This window comes from Gymnodraco acuticeps, unplaced genomic scaffold, assembly GCF_902827175.1.
Source record: "Gymnodraco acuticeps unplaced genomic scaffold, fGymAcu1.1, whole genome shotgun sequence".
NCBI classification, from domain to species: Eukaryota; Metazoa; Chordata; class Actinopteri; order Perciformes; family Bathydraconidae; genus Gymnodraco; species Gymnodraco acuticeps.
Window position 1 is genome coordinate 9369750 of NW_022990238.1, and position 20255 is coordinate 9390004.

Consider the following 20255-nt stretch of genomic DNA (forward strand, 5'->3'; position numbering starts at 1 on the left):
TAGCTTTGGCATGGGCTGGAATGGAGAATATATCTGGAGGGATGTTGGAAGAGGAAGAGAAGGAGGAGGAAGAGAGGTGGCTGGAGGGGCTTAGTGGGCAGAACAGAGAGGAAGGTCAAGGTGTGTATGGTGCCCTCGGAGTGCATGTGCCACGTTAAACAGGCAACAGTGTTTATCCCGCCGGTCAGAGCAACCGGAACATGCCAGCATGGTATTAATTCACTGCAGCGTGGGAGGGTGAGGGGGGGGTTGTGGGGTGTTGCAAAGCATCATCCTCCACATGCCTGCAGGGGGAAACTCATCATTGCATCTATGAAGACTGAGAGGATGTTGTTAATGACAAGCTAGACAAAATACAGACTGTCTATGTAGTTGCTGAATGTTTTTGATGAAATTAAACCTTTTTCAGTCTCAAGCTGCCATTTGGTGCACTATTTTGGCATGAATTGCGCAATACATCATGAAAAGTGTGTAATAAATAAGCTTATACAAGAAAAGTTAAATGAAACAAGTGACTGTGTTATTGACGAATAATAAATAATATGCTTCTTTGTTTTTATCAGAGAAGCCAATTAGAGTTTTAATAGTGCTGTGTAAAAGCAGGATATGATAAACACATGCATCCCAGCGGCATCTAAACAACCAAGATAAAGATTTAGACTGAATCTGACCTGTGCAAATATGCTGAACACTTGTTTGGTTTAAGGGCAGTACAAATGAGCTGTGGAACAACATGGGAAAGAGCTGATTAGCTGGTTTCAGGTCAGCAATGTGGTCATTAATGGAAGCAAGACACAAAGGGCTGAATATCAAAAGATCCCCCTCCTCTCAATCCACCTTGTAGTCACACCTAGCCATTTACAGCTATGGCTATAGAAAAGAAGGATTGGCATCAATTGAAAAGGAAATCCAGCAACTGAATTGAAAATAAATCCATTAACTGGGCCAACACAAACTAATGAGTGTGCTCCAAAGTGTGCTCTGTTGCCTCTTTAACCACACCTAACAGAAAAGTAACAGTGTCCTGGAGTACACTTGTATGTCACTGCAACAAGGTTAGAAAGCTAAGATTTGAAGAGACTAATCCTTTGTGCCATCTGCCATTTTCTTGCAGAAATCCTTTTGCTTTTTCTATTCTATTCCACTTTATTTGTAGCACAACCAGAATGAGCAAACCTGGAAGGCCAAGATAACATGAAAACATGAAAACAGTCAAACAAAGACTAAACAAGTGCAAAGCTGACACAGTTATCATGAATAGGAAGACCAGCTGTGAAAATAAGTCTTTCAGGTTCGCAGATTAAGTGAGGAAAGGAACTGCGAATACATACACTGAACAAAAATATAAATGCAACACTTTTGTTTTTGCTCCCATTTTTCATGAGATGAACTCAAAGATCTAAAACATTTTCTATATGTTACGATTATTGTGTTATGTCACGTTTTCTATGTCGTATTTTGGGTGTTTTGCTGTTCTCCCTGTCATGTTTTCCTCTTGTTATATTGTCTGGTCCTTTTCCCTGTGTTTTTCCTCCCGTCGTTAGTTTCCCTGGTGTGTCTAGTTGTCTGATTGTTTTCACCTGTGGCCCTTGTGTTTCTCCTCCCCTGCCCGGCTGTGTCTCGTCTTGTGATTACCCCTCCCTGTATTTAGTCTTGTCTCTTCCTGTGTTCAGTGTCGGTTCGTCTTGTGTCATGACTAGTTCGTCGGTGAGTGTTCTGTTTTGTCTTTGTTTATCACCTAGCCTTGAAATAAAGGAATTTTCACTTTAATCTGCATTTGGGTCCTGCCTGCTTCACACACCGTAACATTACGAACCGACCACGATATGGGCCCAGCAGATCCGTTTGAGCAGGAACTAGTGGATTATACCTTTTCTTTGTCTGAATGTGCTCATCGATGGATAGGAGCGGTCAGGGTTCAGCAGTGAGATGCTGCTCTGGCAGATGCATTCCACCTTACGATGAGGAATCAAGATTTGGTTAAATTCTTACCGGCCTGGCTTTTGGATTACCTCACGGTTTGTTTTCCCGATCCTGATAGACCCAGGTCTCCAGATTCCCTTTTTGATACCACACGCATTGGTGTGGTCCGTTTGGCGTCAGCCCCTGCTTCTCACCCAGTGTTTGCTACAGTCCAGGAGCCATTCGCTGGTACTCGTCTGGCTTTTGGAGGTCCACGGAGCCTCCAAACGGCTCCTAAGAGGAGTCGCAAGGCCAGGTTAGCAGCACGAGCCCAAAAGGCCATGGTTCCAGAACCAGTTCAGCCCCCAGCAGCCATGTTTCTGGCTCCAGAACCAGTAGCGTGGCGTGGGGAAAAATGTAGGGGAAGCCCATTTTTTGGGTCGGGGGGCGGTCAATAACGTAACCAGATGAGTGATTACAGCGCCCGGTATCATTTTACACACATTTGTATCACACAGATGCAGGACTTGCACACGCCTGTTATCTAACCGACAGGTCCGCACGCACTCTCCAGCTGAAACTCTCTTCTTATTAATTTAAGCATTTTACTTATTAATGTATGCAGACAATCACACAATCTATGTGATTTTTGGATTTACCGTGCCTCTCAATTGCCCGTGACAGGTTGGCAAGGTCGATGAATCCTGAAGTTGCCCAAGTATTGTTCAGGGAGCACGAATCCTTGTCAAAAAGAAGACATGGCCAGCCAAATAGACGCTGAAGTTTAGCGCTTCCAGTTAGCCACTCTGTGCGGACATAATTGTCCCCGATTATCTCCCTTTTTCCTCTGTGTACACACAGCTCGAGTGCGGGCATTGGCCTGTCATCTGATTTAATTTTTAGTTGCTGCTGTAGCGGAAGTTTAGTAAAGTTATGTTTGATTAAGTACGCCAAATCTCCACCCTCCATAATGCTTCATTTGCTTGATAATTTCTAACGGCGGTGATGACAGTTACAGTATTAAAACTGATGTTGATGTGATTTGATTGGATGGCAGTGTCCAATCAAATCGCCAGCCGCCAGCCGCCCCTGAAGGGAAGCTAGAGGCGGCTGGCTTCCCTTGGCATGGCCCTGACCAATCACAGGTTGGCAGGGGCATCACGTGGGCCTCATCTGATTGGTCAATCCCTCCATTTTTTTTCACCAAAGGAAGCCAGATTCGGCTGGCCTCCTCTCGCAACAGTGAGTGCAATCTACTGTTTCACCATAACATCTAGAGGGGCGCTGTTTGTTTCACTCTTTGTAAAATACTCAATGAGAATGGGGGAGAGACGGGCCGGCAGCAACACACAGCAAAGGAGAATTATCGAAACAAAACAAAGTGTTTTTATTTATTTATTTAAATTATAACTACAATCCGAAAAAACAGAGGAAGCCTGGCTTCCCTTGGCCTCCGGGAGAAAACGCCACTGTCCAGAACCGGACCTTACAGCCATGATTCTGGTTTCAATTCCGGCTCCAGAGCCGGCCCATTCAGCCATGTTTCCGTCTCCAGAACCGGACCTTACAGCCATGTTTCCGGCTTCAGAACCGGACCTTACAGCCATGATTCTGGTTTCAATTCCGGCTCCAGAGCCGGCCCATTCAGCCATGTTTCCGGCTCCAGAACCGGACCTTACAGCCATGTTTCCGTCTCCAGAACCGGACCTTACAGCCATGTTTCCGGCTCCAGAACCGGACCTTACAGCCATGTTTCCGGCTTCAGAACCGGACCTTACAGCCATGATTCTGGTTTCAATTCCGGCTCCAGAGCCGGCCCATACAGCCATGTTTCCGGCTCCAGAACCGGACCTTACAGCCATGTTTCCGTCTCCAGAGCCGGCCCATTCAGCCATGTTTCCGGCTCCAGAACCGGACCTTACAGCCATAATTCTGGCTTCAATTCCAGCCCCCGCAGCCATGGTTCCAGACCCAGCTCTGGCCCCAGCTGCCACAGTCCCATCTCAAGTTTCCTCTCCAGTTCCCTCTCCAGTTCCCTCTCCAGTCCCCTCTCGAGTCCCCTCTCGAGTCCCCTCTCCAGTTCCCTCCTTTATTCCCTCCTTTAGTCCCCTCTCTTGTCCCCTCTCGAGTCCCCTGTCTAGTTCCCCTCTCAAGTTCCCTTCTCTAGTCCCTCCTCTAGTCTCTCCTCGTCCCCTCTCTAGTTCCCCTCTCGAGTCTGCTCGAGTCCCCTCTCGAGTTCCCCCTTGGTTCTCCTCTCGAGTCTCCTCTCGAGTCCCCTCTCGAGTCACGTCTCAAGTCCCTACCCAATGTCCTGGTCCGTTGGAGGCCCCGTCGACTACTCCTCTGCCGGGGGTCCTACCAATCGTATGTCTGTCCCGTTGGAGGTCCCGCCATCTACTCTCCTACCGGGGGTCCTGCCAGCTCCTTGTCCTGTCTCGTTGGAGGTCCCGCCGACTACTCTCCTGCCAGGGGTCCTGCCAACCCTTTGTCCTGTGCCGTTGGAGGCCCCGCCGACTACTCTCCTGCCGGGGGTCCTGCCAACCCTTTGTCCTGTCCCCTTGGAGGTCCCGCCGTCTACTCTCCTGCCGGGGGTCCTGCCAGCTCCTTGTCCTGTCTCGTTGGAGGTCCCGCCAACTACTCTCCTGCCGGGGGTTCCTGCCAACCCTTTGTCCTGTGCTGTTGGAGGCCCCGCCGACTACTCTCCTGCCGGGGGTCCTGCCAACCCTTTGTCCTGTCTCGTTGGAGGTCCCGCCGTCTACTCTCCTGCCGGGGGTCCTGCCAATCCTATGTCCTGTGCCGTTGGAGGCCCCACCGACTGCTCTCCTGCCGGGGGTCCTGCCAATCCCGTGTCCTGGTCCTCTTCCGTGGGGGATCCTGCCGAGGCCTGTCCCACCAGCTCCGACACCGGGTCCTGCCCGGCCTCCGGCGCTGTCCCGTCAGCGCCTTCCTGCCCGGCCTCCGGAGCTGTCTGGTCTTCGCCCTCGAGCCCGGCCCTCTGAGAGCCGCAGTCTTCACCCTCGATCCCGGCCCCCTGAGAGCCACGGCCTTCGCCCTCGAGCCCGGCCCCCTGACTTTCCCGGCCGCGGCCCTCGCTCTCATGCTCGGCCCTCTGAGTTCGCCTTCGCCCCTCCATAACCCCCACCTTGGACTCTGTCTTGCCCCCGGGCCGTCCGCCCGAGTCCCCCTTCTCAGCTTCTGCCTTGCCCCCGGGCCGTCCGCCCGAGATCCCTTCCGGGTCCTCCGCGGTGCTCTTGGGGTGTCAGCCCAGACCCGTCCTCCGGACCCCCTCCACCCACCCTGCTGGACATTGTTTTTTTGGACGTTTATTGGACTGTTTTAGGGACGTCTGGAATCCGTCCCTTGAGGGGGGGGTTCTGTTACGATTATTGTGTTATGTCACGTTTTCTGTCGTATTTTGGGTGTTTTGCTGTTCTCCCTGTCATGTTTTCCTCTTGTTATATTGTCTGGTCCTTTTCCCTGTGTTTTTCCTCCCGTCGTTCGTTTCCCTGGTGTGTCTAGTTGTCTGATTGGTTTCACCTGTGGCCCTTGTGTTTCTCCTCACCTGCCCGGCTGTGTCTCGTCTTGTGATTACCCCTCCCTGTATTTAGTCTGTTCTCTTCCTGTGTTCAGTGTCGGTTCGTCTTGTGTCATGACTAGTTCGTCGGTGAGTGTTCTGTTTTGTCTTTGTTTATCACCTAGCCTTGAAATAAAGGAATTTTCACTTTATTCTGCATTTGGGTCCTGCCTGCTTCACACACCGTAACACTATATACACAAAATAACCATTTCTCTCAACTATTGTTCACAAATCTGAAAAAATCTGTGATAGTGAGCACTTCTCCTTTGCCGAGATAATCCATCCCACCTCACAGGTGTGGCATATCAAGATGCTGATTAAACAGCATGATTATTGCACAGGTGTGCCTTAGGCTGGCCACAATAAAAGGCCACTCTGAAACGTGCAGTTTTGCTTTATTGGGGGGGGGTCTGGGGGGGTCCGAAAACCTGTCAGTATCTGGTGTGACCACCATTTGCCTCACTCAGTGCAACACATCTCCTTCGCATAGAGTTGATCAGGTTGATTGTGGCCTGTGGAATGTTGGTCCACTCCTCTTCAATGGCTGTGCGAAGTTGCTGGATATTGGCAGGAACTGGAACACGCTGTCGTATACGCCGATCCAGAGCATCCCAAACATGCTCAATGGGTGACATGTCCGGTGAGTATGCTGGCCATGCAAGAACTGGGATGTTTCCAGCCTCCAGGAATTGTGTACAGATCCTTGCAACATGGGGCCGTGCATTATCATGCTGCAACATGAGGTGATGGTCGTGGATGAATGGCACAACAATGGGCCTCAGGATCTCGTCACGGTATCTCTGTGCATTCACAATGCCATCAATAAAATGCACCTGTGTTCGTCGTCCATAACATATGCCTGCCCATACCATAACCCCACCACCACCATGGGCCACTCGATTCACAACATTGACATCAGAAAACCGCTCACCCACACGACGCCACACACGCCGTCTGCCATCTGCCCTGAACAGTGAAAACCGGGATTCATCCGTGAAGAGAACACCTCTCCAACGTGCCAGACGCCATCGAATGTGAGCATTTGCCCACTCAAGTCGGTTACGACGAACCGGAGTCAGGTCGAGACCCCGATGAGGACGACGAGCATGCAGATGAGCTTCCCTGAGACGGTTTCTGACAGTTTGTGCAGAAATTCTTTGGTTATGCAAACCGATTGTTGCAGCAGCTGTCCGAGTGGCTGGTCTCAGACGATCTTGGAGGTGAACATGCTGGATGTGGAGGTCCTGGGCTGGTGTGGTTACACGTGGTCTGCGGTTGTGAGGCCGGTTGGATGTACTGCCAAATTCTCTGAAACGCCTTTGGAGACGGCTTATGGTAGAGAAATGAACATTCAATTCACGGGCAACAGCTCTGGTGGACATTCCTGCTGTCAGCATGCCAATTGCACGCTCCCTCAAAACTTGCGACATCTGTGGCATTGTGCTGTGATAAAACTGAACATTTTAGAGTGGCCTTTTATTGTGGCCAGCCTAAGGCACACCTGTGCAATAATCATGCTGTCTAATCAGCATCTTGATATGCCACACCTGTGAGGTGGGATGGATTATCTCGGCAAAGGAGAAGTGTTCACTATCACAGATTTTTTTCAGATTTGTGAACAATATTTGAGAGAAATGGTTATTTTGTGTATATAGAAAATGTTTTAGATCTTTGAGTTCATCTCATGAAAAATGGGAGCAAAAACAAAAGTGTTGCGTTTATATTTTTGTTCAGTGTATAAAGATGTTTGTTTAGAAAAAAGGATTCATCAAGTGAGAAAACAACGCTTGCCATCTACAGCTCCAAGGAGCAGTTGTGTCAGGTTTGAGTGAAATGTGAAGCTGTTAGGTATTGTGTTATATGGAGAAAGCAACATAAGCAGCCTCATCTGTGTATTACTGAAAAGACACTTTTTCAGTAAAGCTCTCAAATGTGTAAACGCAGAAGTGTCAGAGCATCAAGGCATTGCAATTTCTCTGGCCGTCATGTAACCAATATGACTCAACATGTCTGACACACTTACAAGGAGAACACATTGCTGTAATTGGAAACCAGAAGGATATTTCTTAGTTAATGAACTCATTTGTGCCTAAATGCATCAACAAAGAAATTACCTCAAAGAAAAACTTTCTTTGTTCCGGTTTTAGCTCAGCTGACCCTGATATTTCCAATGCTGTGCCACCTTAACTCATTTGTTAATGTTTGATCTGCTATTGGTATAATGTTATGTAACCAGTGCAAGCCTCTTTACCTTGATTGTGGGTTTGAATATCCCTTTGGGGAACCTCTAATTAAGACTGATGTGTAATTTGATCACATTTCTATGCTATTATTTGTATTACTGACATACCAACATCAATTTTATTGCATTGCATTTCACTATGTTTATATATTTATATATATATATATATATATGTATATATATATATATATATATATGTATATATATATATATATATATATGTATATACATTTTGATGTGTAAGATATGTTACAAAGTTAATAGTTTGGATATTTTTCAAATAGGCATATCCAAGAAAAAACAACCTTAAAAAAGACGCTACATTTTAAATGAATACCATTTAACCAGCCCTTTCCAACAAGAACATGAAGTTGTTTCCGATGCGCGCTTACTAAAGTCACCAAACTCCATTGACAAAAACCCTAATGTGAAGAAGAAGGGATTTTTGAGTATAAGTTTAATGACTATTTTTGCCAAGGTGGTTCGGTTCCTTTCGGCCGAGCATACATGGATCCAACAACTCTATTGTGAAAAGAGCTCTCAAAGCAAAGCAGTAAAAAGTTTTTTTAAGTGTACACTTCAACTGATTTAGATTGTTTAGGCAGGCTAAAAAACATTGCCCCCCTCCACCAGTAAGACATTGCATCTGCTTGTCAAAACTGGGGTCACCCGGCCACCTTCTTTAAACACTCTGCTAGCAAATCCAGCTATAAAAAAGATGGATCACGCTTCAAGGCTGAAAACCCAAAATGTTGCAATAACTCCAGCAGCAAGCAGGGACATGCTGTACGAAATGTGTGACATGTGCACTCTACACACACTGGAGACACTCCAAGCTAGCTCAGGGACAGATTGGGAAAAAGTATGTAATTGTATCTACTCCTTAACCGGGCAGCATGGTAGTCAATGGAGCAAGAGCGGACAACAACCTCCCTGTTCTGAAAGTGATTCAGAGGCCCCTCTACAGATGATACTCAACCTGGACTAAAGACCAAATGTTTTCTGGTTCGTTCTCAGATTCAATTATAGCAGTAATAAGCTGATACATTCACAGGGGATTTCAGGGACAAACATCACTGTAAAAGGTGAAATATTCCATTAATCAGGATCACAGAGAGGCTTTGTACTGCCATAGCAGGTGTCCTGGTAATTCTGTTGAGGGACACAGAGAAGCATTGCCCGCCATTCAACACTCCCCACTCATCCCCCTCCATCTGGTTATATAACATTCCATCACACAATAAACAGATACGGCAAGCATGAATAGCCAAAGCCACACACACAGGGAAAAGATGCTCTATAGGCAGTTTCATTTCTGGTTGCGTAGAAATGTGTTGTTCATGAGGGAAGCACATGCACCATCTGCTGTCCTGTTGGGGCTAATACAATTTAGAATGGCAGGTCAACATTCATGAAATTTCATTGAATCTTTTGTTATCTTTGCCAGAGGTCAGGTTATCTGAGTTCATTAAACTCAGATCATACTTTTCTCTAAGGCAATGTATTGATCTTCCCATTGCTTTGATATGTTCTTTTTATTTAACACTCTTCTTTGACTTATGTAGAAGTCAATACTGTTGTTTGATTGACTCTTCTTTGTGTAACATGTGGACAATGAAGAACTTTCTAAGAAAGTGCTATAATGTTTTTCTTTGTTAGTCTTCTGCAGAAACCCAAGAGGTGTCATGAAAATATGGCAGAAAAACAAAGGGATAGACAGCGGATTACCTCCTCAGCTTCTTATCATTGTATTGTTTGATGCCAGGGAACCTAAGTCCATCGGGAATGTGTTGGGACAAGAGAGCACATGATGGGATTAATGCTGAGAATCAAGAGAGGGATCACCAGTAAGGAGAAAATAGGAGAAAAGACAAAAAACAAGGACTGAAGATAAGATGACCATGGGGCATCAGAAAAAAACATAAAGTGCACTATTTGAGCAAATATGTGGACTGTTGTTGAACTGTGTACAGTGTGACCAGTGTCTGTTAGGTTGCACTCTGCACAGGATTTGGTGCACTTTCAGCTGGACAAAACATGCAGGACTTTAATATATCCCTAAGGAAAACAACACTTCTATGGCAGAATTTGTGTTTTTTCACATAAAAAAGGTCTGGTTGGAAAAACGGATAATTTGTCTCTTGCGTAGAAATTACTTAATTGGTCCTGATGGGCAATACGATTTATGTAAGTTCTCTGGAAGGGGGACATTATATAAAATGATGGAGTTGTATGCTGTTATTTTTTAGGGCACTATAAAAGTAAAGGCATTGCTTTCCAGAAATTATTAGATTTTCGTGTTGGTCAGTTTTATGGACAGAGGTCTTACAACTAAAAAGTGTAATACAGATTATACAATTATCTCAGAATGGTTGTAAAACATGTAAAAGCTGATCATTACAAATAACGTCCAGAAGATGGCAGCCTTTTGTTAACTTTGGCTCCCATGTTGAATGGATGGAGCTTTCTTAACGGGGGTTGACATTGAAACTGAGGTGCTGATTTAGGATTGAAGCAGATTTAAACATGTCATCACAGAGGAACATTAAATGGATGGACCAATCACTATTAATATAATCTGGCAGCTTGCAAACTGATATACTATGGAGATATAAAGAGATACATTCTTCATAAATGATACCCAAGAAGGTGAAGGAAACATTGAAAAGGTGTGCAATACCTGGAAAGGTGAGATGAGTGGAAGATATTTGTAAACTCTGATTTGAAGGTTGGAGCGAGGTAGAGCTGGGTGAAAAATAAATATCATGCAGAAAAACAGCGTGAGAAAAAACAACAGATGCATGAGCATGTTTGTCTGAGTGACAATATGTATAGGTGGGTGTGAGCAGTGAAGTAGGGTGGGGTGTTGAGATGTAGCAGGTGGAAGACATGGTGGAGGCAGAGACAGAGGAGGACGTGGCAGTAGGGCAGTGATTTAATTAGCACCCTCTACCCCCTCCAGCCCTTCACTCATAGCATCAATAATGCATGGCCCCTTGTTTCCACTGCCATAATTAATCCTCTCTTACTATAATTAAAAGCCAAAAATCCCACAAGATGGTTCAGCCTGGCCAGGCACTGGTTGGGTTGGCACGGGAACTGATGGAAAACTCCAGAGCTTCATACGCACCCTGCGGACGGATGGACAGAGAGACAGACAGACAGACAGACAGACAGACAGACAGACAGACAGACAGACAGACAGACAGACAGACAGACAGACAGACAGACAGACAGACAGACAGACAGACAGACAGACAGACAGACAGACAGACAGACAGACAGACAGACAGACAGACAGACAGACAGACAGACAGACAGACAGACAGACAGACAGACAGACAGACAGACAGACAGGCAGGCAGGCAGGCAGGCAGGCAGGCAGGCAGGCAGGCAGGCAGGCAGGCAGGCAGGCAGGCAGGCATACAAGATAAGATGAATGAATTTGAGGGACGTGAAACTCTTTCTTGAAAATGTGCTTTTGTGTGCCATGTTTGTGAATGAGTGAGAAAGTGACAGGAAGAGCGAGCCAAGCACAAATCACCCAACACCAGTTCCCCTCCCTAGAAAGAAGGACGGATGTAGGAGGATGTGCGCGCACACACACACACACACACACACACACACACACACACACACACACACACACACACACACACACACACACACACACACACACACACACACACACACACACACACACACACACCACACACACACACACACACACACACACACACACACACACACAAAGGCATCCTGCTCCCAGATGAGGTTTGTCTCCACAGCAGCCAAGACGAGACGAGAAGAGAGGTGGAGCTTTCTGATGCTGCAATTAGGACCACACTGTCTGGGCGAGCAAACAAGAATGAATATTTCAGTCCGGAGATCTTCACGGGTACCTATGGTGGGGGCCTGGCATACACACACACACACACACACACACACACACACACACACACACACACACACACACACACACACACACACACACAGACACAATTTACCACGGCTGCCAGAATTATTCACCTCCCAATCACAGATGCACAATTATCACATCAGTATCACTGCGTAAATGATGCCAACTGTTATGCTCATTGAACTATTGTACGAGGCGTACAATATCAGTATACATATGCATCAGTAGGAGCAGTCATAATATGTAGATGGTGGTTTCTCCTGAAAATAGGTACAACGAGCCTCCGAGCTTGGCCACATGCCAGGAAACAACACAGTTGGTAGAGCAGAGGTCATATCTCTCATATGCAACCTACATTTCTTATCCTCTCTCTTTATCTTTCTCACTTCCTCTTTGGACAGAGAGTACGCATCTCACTCAGACACCTTTTCAGGCACTTCAGCAATTTTTAAATGGTGCTTCACTTCTGAAGATCCAGTGTGCACACACCCTCTTCACAGCCCACTCTCACACAGGGCTGGTACAATAGGAGCCCTCCCTCTGGTGTGGGTTCATTGTGGATGCTCCGCACAGCCCTCCTCCTGCCCCACCGTCCTCGGCCCCATCTCCACTTGATTTATCGCTCTAAAATACCACTGCACTAATTAGTCAAGTAATTAATTAATAGGCATTTGCATTTGTGCATATGCAATTAGGGGGCTGGAGAGAGGAGAGTGCAGATGGGGTACGGGAGTCTGGTGGGGGTGGGGGGGGGGGGGGTGTCCATGTGCATGTGTGTGTGTGTGTGTGTGTGTGTGTGTGGTGTGTGTGTGTGTGTGTGTGTGTGTGTGTGTGTGTGTGTGTGTGTGTGTGTGTGCGCGTGTGTGTGTGTGTGTGTGTGTGTGTGTGTGTGTGTGTGTGTGTGTGTGTGTGTGTGTGTGTGTGTGTTGTGTATTCTATTTGTGCCAGCAGAAGTTTGCACTTCTTCTAGAAAGACAAGTGAAGTGCAGGTCGTCACCTCGCATGTCTGACAGTGAGAAGAGGAGAAAGGGGGGGGGGGGGATGACAAAGGTGGAGGTGTGGCTTGGTGACTTTGAAAGGCAATCGGGTGTCATTTGACCATAGAGGGAAAAAAGAGAGTGATGGAGAATTTGATGTGTTAAAGGGGAAGGGCTGCAATTTTGCATTTTGATGACATGCATTTAGCCTATGAAAAAGCAAAGCAGGTGGCCCTTACTTAAGATTAATCTGCATACAAACAGGATGCGAAGTCCTCCTAAAATATCATAATTAAAAACAAGCTCTCCTCCAGCGTTTCAATATCAGATCAAAGCCTCCCTGATTGGAGTCGCCTCTAGCCCGGCGCTGGCTAAAGCCACACTGTTGACATTTAACATTTATTTTGGCAAGGTGACCTGAAGGTTGTTTGGGACTTGTTGAGAAGCATCATCCCCTCCCTGGCAGCAGCATCCCCCCCCCCTCCTTGGTGCAGCTGAGGTAGGATAGGGCACGGATTTGGCTGGCAGTGAAGCTGGATGCCCCTTTACTCCCCCTCAACACACAAACACTGACACAATCATCCCACCATATTTGTGGTAGTGCCAGGCTACCATCCGCTCATCCCATAATGGAGAATACACATTAGTGAATGTGCAGTATCCTGGCTCCCCAACCACAGCTGCCACACCACTGGTGACCCCACAGATGACCCTGCAACCCCCCAAACGCTCCCTAAGTTGTGGCTGCCGAGGAGATGTAGGGGTGATCCTGGCCCAAGGACATGATAAGCTTCTATCAGCTATTTCTCAGCCACCATGTCCCTGTTCCCCAAGTCCAGTGGGTGTCTTTGTGCCAAGTTGGACTTGGTGGTCATTGAGCTAATTTCTCCCACATTAACTCCACTAATGTCTGCTAAATAGAGAGATCTCGAAGCTGGGACGGACACAATGCAGCGAAGCAGACAGGGACTAAGATGTTGGTGGTGAGGAATTCAAGCAGCCACCACTGTATGCCAACATGCCTCCTCCTAAATCTTGGGCACCTCTGCCAGCTCCAATCCCCTGTCATCTATAGCGAAACCCCCCTTCCTCCTCATTTTTCATACATCCCTAGTGGGCCTGCACACCTGGGTCTCACTCTCACTGTGTCTCTCCGTGTGGCCCCTGCAGGCGCCCCTCTCTCAGCTCTGCATGCTTGAAACACCAGCAGCAGCTCTGGCAAACCTCGCACATTCGGACACAGCTACCAGTGAACATTTGATCTTCACACTTAACCTCATGAGCACCAATCCACACACATGCAGCAGAGGCCTGTGTTATAATATTCCTTTCAGTCGGACTCATTCGCAGCTTGGGCAAGTGGGTCATCTGCGGCCCTGTTGTGCCCACAAGAGTCAGAACAAATCATAATTGGTTTGTTGTTACTCTGAATACATTGAAGCATAATTTGATCCAATTAGGTAAATAAATAAACAATATGCCTTCTGTTCCCTGGCCTTAATGCACTTATAATGCATCCCCATCCCCCAACCTGCATCTGAACCAGATATGTGATGGAGGGTAAACCCTGAAACTAAACCCAGTTTACCCACTTTTTATCAGCTGAAGATTGTATTGTATTGCATTACATGTAGCAATTCTAAAACTTGTGTATGAGAAAATAAATATTTTACAGGGGTTAATAGCTTATATGATTTGCAGAACATATGACTTGGGGCTTATTATTTTTACTTAATGAAAAGATGCCTTATAGACCCTGAGGACTAATCACTCTAAAATCCCTATTAGATGCTAATGTGGCCTTATCTTACGTGTTTAACACCTATAATATCACTATTATCGTTCTCATTGGGACTGAGGGATATCTGGGAAGCTTAATTGGATTAAACATTGACGGGTGGGTTTGGCAGGTGAACGAGAAAATGCACAGGTTTGATTACAAATAAAATAAATAGTCTACATCCCTTGAAGCAGCAGCACAGGTCAACAATGATGAGTTTTTTTGTTCCACCATTTTATTTTCTCCCTCTCTTCTGTTTTTTACTCCTTTTTTTCTGTGTGAGCTCTATAGCGCGGTGACAGATGGCGGAGCCCTCCTCCTCCACCTCCTACCTCCTCCTCCTCCTTCTCGCTCTCTTTTTCTCTCTCTCTCCCTCTCTCTTTCTATGTCTCTCTTCCCCCGAGGGCAAATCTCTGCGAATGCGGGCGCATGTCAATCACCGGGCTCTCATGTGATGGCTCTTGCCGGTGACGTGCCAGCCATATGGGCGCTGGCATCGCAGTCTTAGCTGGTATGTAACCCCGTCCCCAGTAGCTCACGGTTGCCACACGCGCACTCGCACACACATGCAGACACACGCTCACTTACTCTCTCACTCATATACACACAGACACGCCAAGACGCACGTTCAGTTCACGAGCTCCGGTTATTGGAGTGTGCGCGCTGGGAGAGAAGCACCCCTAAACAACCCATCCGCGCGCTGCCTTGCACCCACACACTCACAGGGAGCGTTGGTGCGCTCGTGCGGTCCCTGAAGATGGTCTGAAACTCAAGCGCGTTTTTTCTTCCCACCCCCTGTGAAGAGCTCGAGTCGAGGTAAGTTGAATCACAATCAACAATAACAGCTGAAAATAAATAAATGAATGAATACAAGAAAACTAAATAAAACCTGGATGCTTGAGTCCAAAATGGTGGAGAGCATTTATCTAATAAACAAATGCAGGCTATTATTGCAAAGTTGTCATCTATGTCTAACACAGTTCTGAGGTATTTGCAGTCGTTTTGAGGAATTAAAACCTTATTATCTTTTACAGTTTTAAGGTAAAACGCCACTGGCAATATAATCAATTTGGAAATGTAACGTTTATTGATCAACGTGTATTTATTTAAATCTGGTGATGGCACACTTTGAAATCCATTCCAATAAAACAAAATGCAATTAATGGATATACAAGGCATTTCCATGTTTGTCTTTTATTAGCTGTCCGTGTGAGAGCGATCGCTTTATATCTCCTCGCACCCCGATCTCCCTCTGCGTGCCCTTCAACTTTTGACATCCAAATCTACTTGGATTATAAAAGCTTATTATGAAATACCTCGCTTGAGTTAAAAGGCAAGCGTCTCCTGGTCCCGGTTGTTGTTCCTCCAGGATTATTTACAAGGAGAAGTCCTGAGGATGGAGTATCCCCGTACAGCATCACACAGGCTGTACTAGATCATACCGGACACTAATTTGATTTAGAGATTCCTGCGTCTGGAACCTGAATCAGAGCAACAAAAGATATATGCAAGATTAAAACAATTCGTGGTAGATTTTGACATCAGCACAATTGCCTCAGCTAAGGACGTCCTCGAGCTTAATGGGATATGTATTGATGATTTTGTCGATGATTTGCACATTCAATCTTGGAGCAAATGAAAGGGTGGGACAACGCCATTGACTGTGACAAGCATGTGTGCAGCATGATTTATCTCTGTTTGTCTAGTTTTATCTTCAACAATCTATCTCGACATAACATTGTCTGAACCACAGACGTTCCGTTGAAGGGGGGCTATTGCAGTCTTTTTTTGCGAGATTGAATAATTGTGTTATGTTTTTATATTTAACGAGGGCTAAAAGGATACATGGGATTTCCATCTGTGAATGGTTATCGCTGCCTAAAAAGTGCTTTGAAATCACGCACTCGTGCATACTGAATTATGTGTGAAATCTATTTCGTGTAGCTGCATGGTCTGTTAATTAAACGTTGTTGTGTTTTTTTCTTCTAATTGAGCAAACCTCCTGAGCCTGAGATGTAAAAACTAGATTTTGCCCCTGGCACACCCCCCAAGATAATTAGCCAACCATCACAGCCTACCTTACTATGTTCTGCAAGTCTGTCTCCTGCTGCACTATAATAATAGATGGGAAGTGAAACATGTTAGAGGGGAAGCCAATGGAGGCTTATTGAAGCTGTCAAAGATCACCTCGTCTCTCAGTAGCCATTTTTTCTGGATTGGACCGCATTTACTAATCAAGTAGGCTAATCTCTATTTTTTGGGCGAATTTTAGATTGATGATTTAGCACTTTTTCTTAGTATTCAATTGTGGATGGTTAATATACATTTCGTTATGTTTCGTTTTAACAGAGCCTTGAATTATTATTTGTGCAATTTTGGAAATAGCTTAGAATAAATATTGCGTTTAAAAACATTGTTGTTCTTATTTTGATTATTATTAAAGCTAGCATAATTCAATTTTGACTTTTTTTCCAAGTTGTCATAATTGTAGGCTTGTTCTTGCTTATAGGCCATGCATTTAAAAGCCTTTTTACAGTTTGTCTGTAAGCCTTAATTTAATAATCAGCGTGACTTTAAACGGAGCTACAGCCTATCAATTAAATGAAATCCCCTTTGCCTCCTCTGAGTAGAGGTGTATGGTGTGGATGAATAGTGCTGGAATGCAGCCAGGAGTATATATGGGCGTCAGGAGGAGTGAAAGTGGGGGCCCCCATGGGACCTGTAATGTGGCCCCTGCCGTTGGGACCCGCTGCGAGAGGACGCGACAGGGCACACGGATGACAGCAGGGAATTAAATGGGGATCCGTCTGGCTGCAACTCAGCGCAAAGCTTTCAGAGCTGAAGTCTATCTCTTTTTTATTTCCCCCAAATTAACACTTTGTCCTTTTGGCAAAAACAACGTCTCTGATATATTTTATGACAAAAGTCACTTTGTTCATGATGAGCTTTAGTGACGTTACAATTTGAAATATATGTGGAAATTCGATAATACCAATATGTGGATGTTTACTCGTGCGCAATAGTGAATTTAACCTCGTATGACTGCGTTTTCATAATATAGATCATGTCTTCGTTTTTTATATTTCCATATCCTACAACATTGAGTTGTTCTGTCTGTGTTCCTGAGGCCTGATTTTCCTTTCTCTCCTCTCTAGAGCCATAATGTTGACGAGGCTTTTCAGTGACCCATCGCTGCTCCCCGATGTGCAGAAATACTCGGGCTGGGCGGAGGACAGCGATGAGGAGGGTTCAAAAATGAAAGATGATGATCAGGACATCCAGGACGACGAGGGATCAGAGCTGAGAGGAAGCAGCCGAACTCACTCCGAGCATGCCGGGGAAGACGATGAGGACGACGACGACGACGAGGTAGAGGAAGAGGAAGACGAAGAAGGGATAGAGGGGGACATGCCCAAGAAAAGAGGGCCCAAAAAACGAAAAATGACCCCGGCCCGTGTCGAGCGCACCAAGGTGAGGCGGACAAAGGCCAACGCACGGGAGAGGACCCGAATGCACGACCTGAACTCTGCACTTGACAATCTGCGCAAAGTGGTTCCCTGCTACTCCAAAACGCAAAAACTTTCAAAAATTGAGACACTGCGTTTGGCCAAAAACTATATCTGGGCTTTATCGGAGATATTGCGTTCTGGAAAAAGGCCCGACGTTGTGGCCTACGTCCAGACGCTGTGCAAGGGACTCTCCCAGCCCACGACCAACCTGGTAGCGGGGTGCCTGCAGCTAAACTCCCGTAACTTCCTAACCGAGCAGCAGTGTCCGGACGGGAGCCGGTACGCTTCCGGCTCCTTCTCCATGCACTCCTACCCCTACCAGTGTGCGCGTCTCTCCAGCCCCCACTGCCAGCCGGGCTCGGGCTCGGGCTCGACCTCGAACTCGCATCCACTGAGGACGCAGGGCTACTCGACTTACGACTCGGTGTACGGTGGGAGCGGATCCCCGGAGTACAACAGCCCTGAATATGAGGCGCCCCTCAGCCCGCCTCTGTGCGTTAATAATGGCAACTTTTCCCTGAAGCAACAAGGCTCTGCGTCGCCCGAGAACGAGAAGGGGTACCACTACTCTATGCATTACTCCGGCCTGCCTGGCTCCAGACCCCCCGGGCCCCACAACCTAGTGTTTGGCTCTTCTGGAGCCCGGAGCGGCATTCATTCTGAAAACGTCGTGCCTTACCACGACATGCACTTACATCACGAACGTGCTCCGGTGTATGACGAACTGAACGCGTTTTTTCACAATTAAAATTAGAAGCCCACCGTGCAGCACCTGCAATCAACAATCTAACCACGGCACACTTTTCTAACAAGCTTACCCGCCAGGATCCAGGCATTCTGGAGAGATGTTTCACTTGTTGTCATTAGTATTTTCCTTTTATTTCTCCCGTCTTTACTATTTCTTAAGCTATAGTCAGAGATGTAGTGGAAGATCATCCACCTAAACCACCACCTGATTCTGTACAACAGCTTAAATCAAGCTGAAATAAATCTCTAAAAGGAAATTTGCTGAGCAAATCATATTAAGACCAAGATGATATGGGATGTTTCCAAAATGTTAATGTTTCTTAAAGTGTAACTTGTGCGTGTATCGGTGGTTGTTTGCATTTTGATGACTGAAAGTGTACCCACTTATTTATTTACCACTACATCACTGGCTACAGCTACCTTGACATTGGCGGTGACTTTCTATTATAAAATCAAAAGAAGTCAATGAACAACAAAATGCAAATCGTCTGTACGTGCGAGATTTGGTTTTTGGAAATAGTGAAATATATAGAAATGCAGTTTAATGCTGAACTGATTTAAAAAAGTGCTGTTTGTGTTGTGTAAGAAGAGCCTGCAGCAAATCACTCATTTCGCATCTATGCAAAAGCCAACGAGACCACAGAGCAAGGCAACAAGGCCCAAACAGATACTGTACACACACACACACACACACACACACACACACACACACACACACACACACACACACACACCACACACACACACACACACACACACACACACACCACACACACACACACACACACACACACACACACACACACACACACACACACACACACCAATTTTGCCAATGGCTGGGCTGGTCATAATCGTTCGGTTTCTAAAAAAAAAAATCTAAATCAAACATGTATTTTATAATTGTATTCACTCTAATTTATTCATATTAGCCGTATTCTTCTTCTTGAGCCATTGCACCATATTTTGGTTTCAAATCAACATTTTGGTTAAACCTTTTCGTTTTGATTTGCAGTGCTATGTTGAAATATGATTACTATTATTATCATTATTATTATTGCACGTATTTATTGTGTTGTTTCTTTGTAATTAAAGGTAATAGTCAATGGAACTGAAGGGATCCTATGTGTTGCTAAGCATTTTTTCATAAAATTCAAGTCAACTTTGTATTCAACCAACTGTGTGGTAAAATAAAACAAGAATAAATGAGACTGTGCATCTTGATTCTTTGTCCCCTATCGAAAAGCCTTGGTATTCTATGAATCATTCAACATTAACCAACTTTCTTATAAGCATGTACTTTTCAATTAATTCATTCGTTTTCTTCCATCGAATTTAAATAGGACATTTGTAATATGAGGATAAAGAAAAACATGAACCTGCAGCAGGCTTTTTGTTATTGGAGAAAATGGGGCTGAACATGCCTGCTGCCACAACCTGCAGGAGTCCCTCACAGAGCCTCAGGGCCTTATGTTGTAAACTGGGACAGGAGGAAGAGGGTTAATGCTGTCATTCTTCAAGATTAAGCAAATTGGTGCCAATGCGTAATTTACCCTTGGCATACAGCTTTCATTTACAATGCAGTCTTTAAAAATACATAGA

General features: G+C 45.8%; 1 protein-coding gene across 3 annotated transcripts; it reads left to right on the forward strand.

Moving 5' to 3' along the window:
• The first annotated feature begins 14807 nt into the window (after window positions 1-14807).
• Window positions 14808-19877, forward strand: LOC117548311 (neurogenic differentiation factor 2-like). Of its 3 annotated transcripts, none has more exons than XM_034219488.1 (2): window positions 14808-15213; window positions 17553-19877. In XM_034219488.1, the coding sequence occupies exon 2, from the start codon at window positions 17560-17562 to the stop codon at window positions 18652-18654; it is 1095 nt and encodes a 364-aa protein (XP_034075379.1). In that variant the 5' UTR covers window positions 14808-15213; window positions 17553-17559; the 3' UTR covers window positions 18655-19877. The 3 variants fall into 3 exon arrangements, with proteins under 3 accessions (XP_034075379.1, XP_034075380.1, XP_034075381.1); XM_034219489.1 differs by lacking the exon at window positions 14808-15213 and adding an exon at window positions 15290-16635; XM_034219490.1 differs by lacking the exon at window positions 14808-15213 and adding an exon at window positions 16753-17240.
• Window positions 19878-20255: the final 378 nt, after the last annotated feature.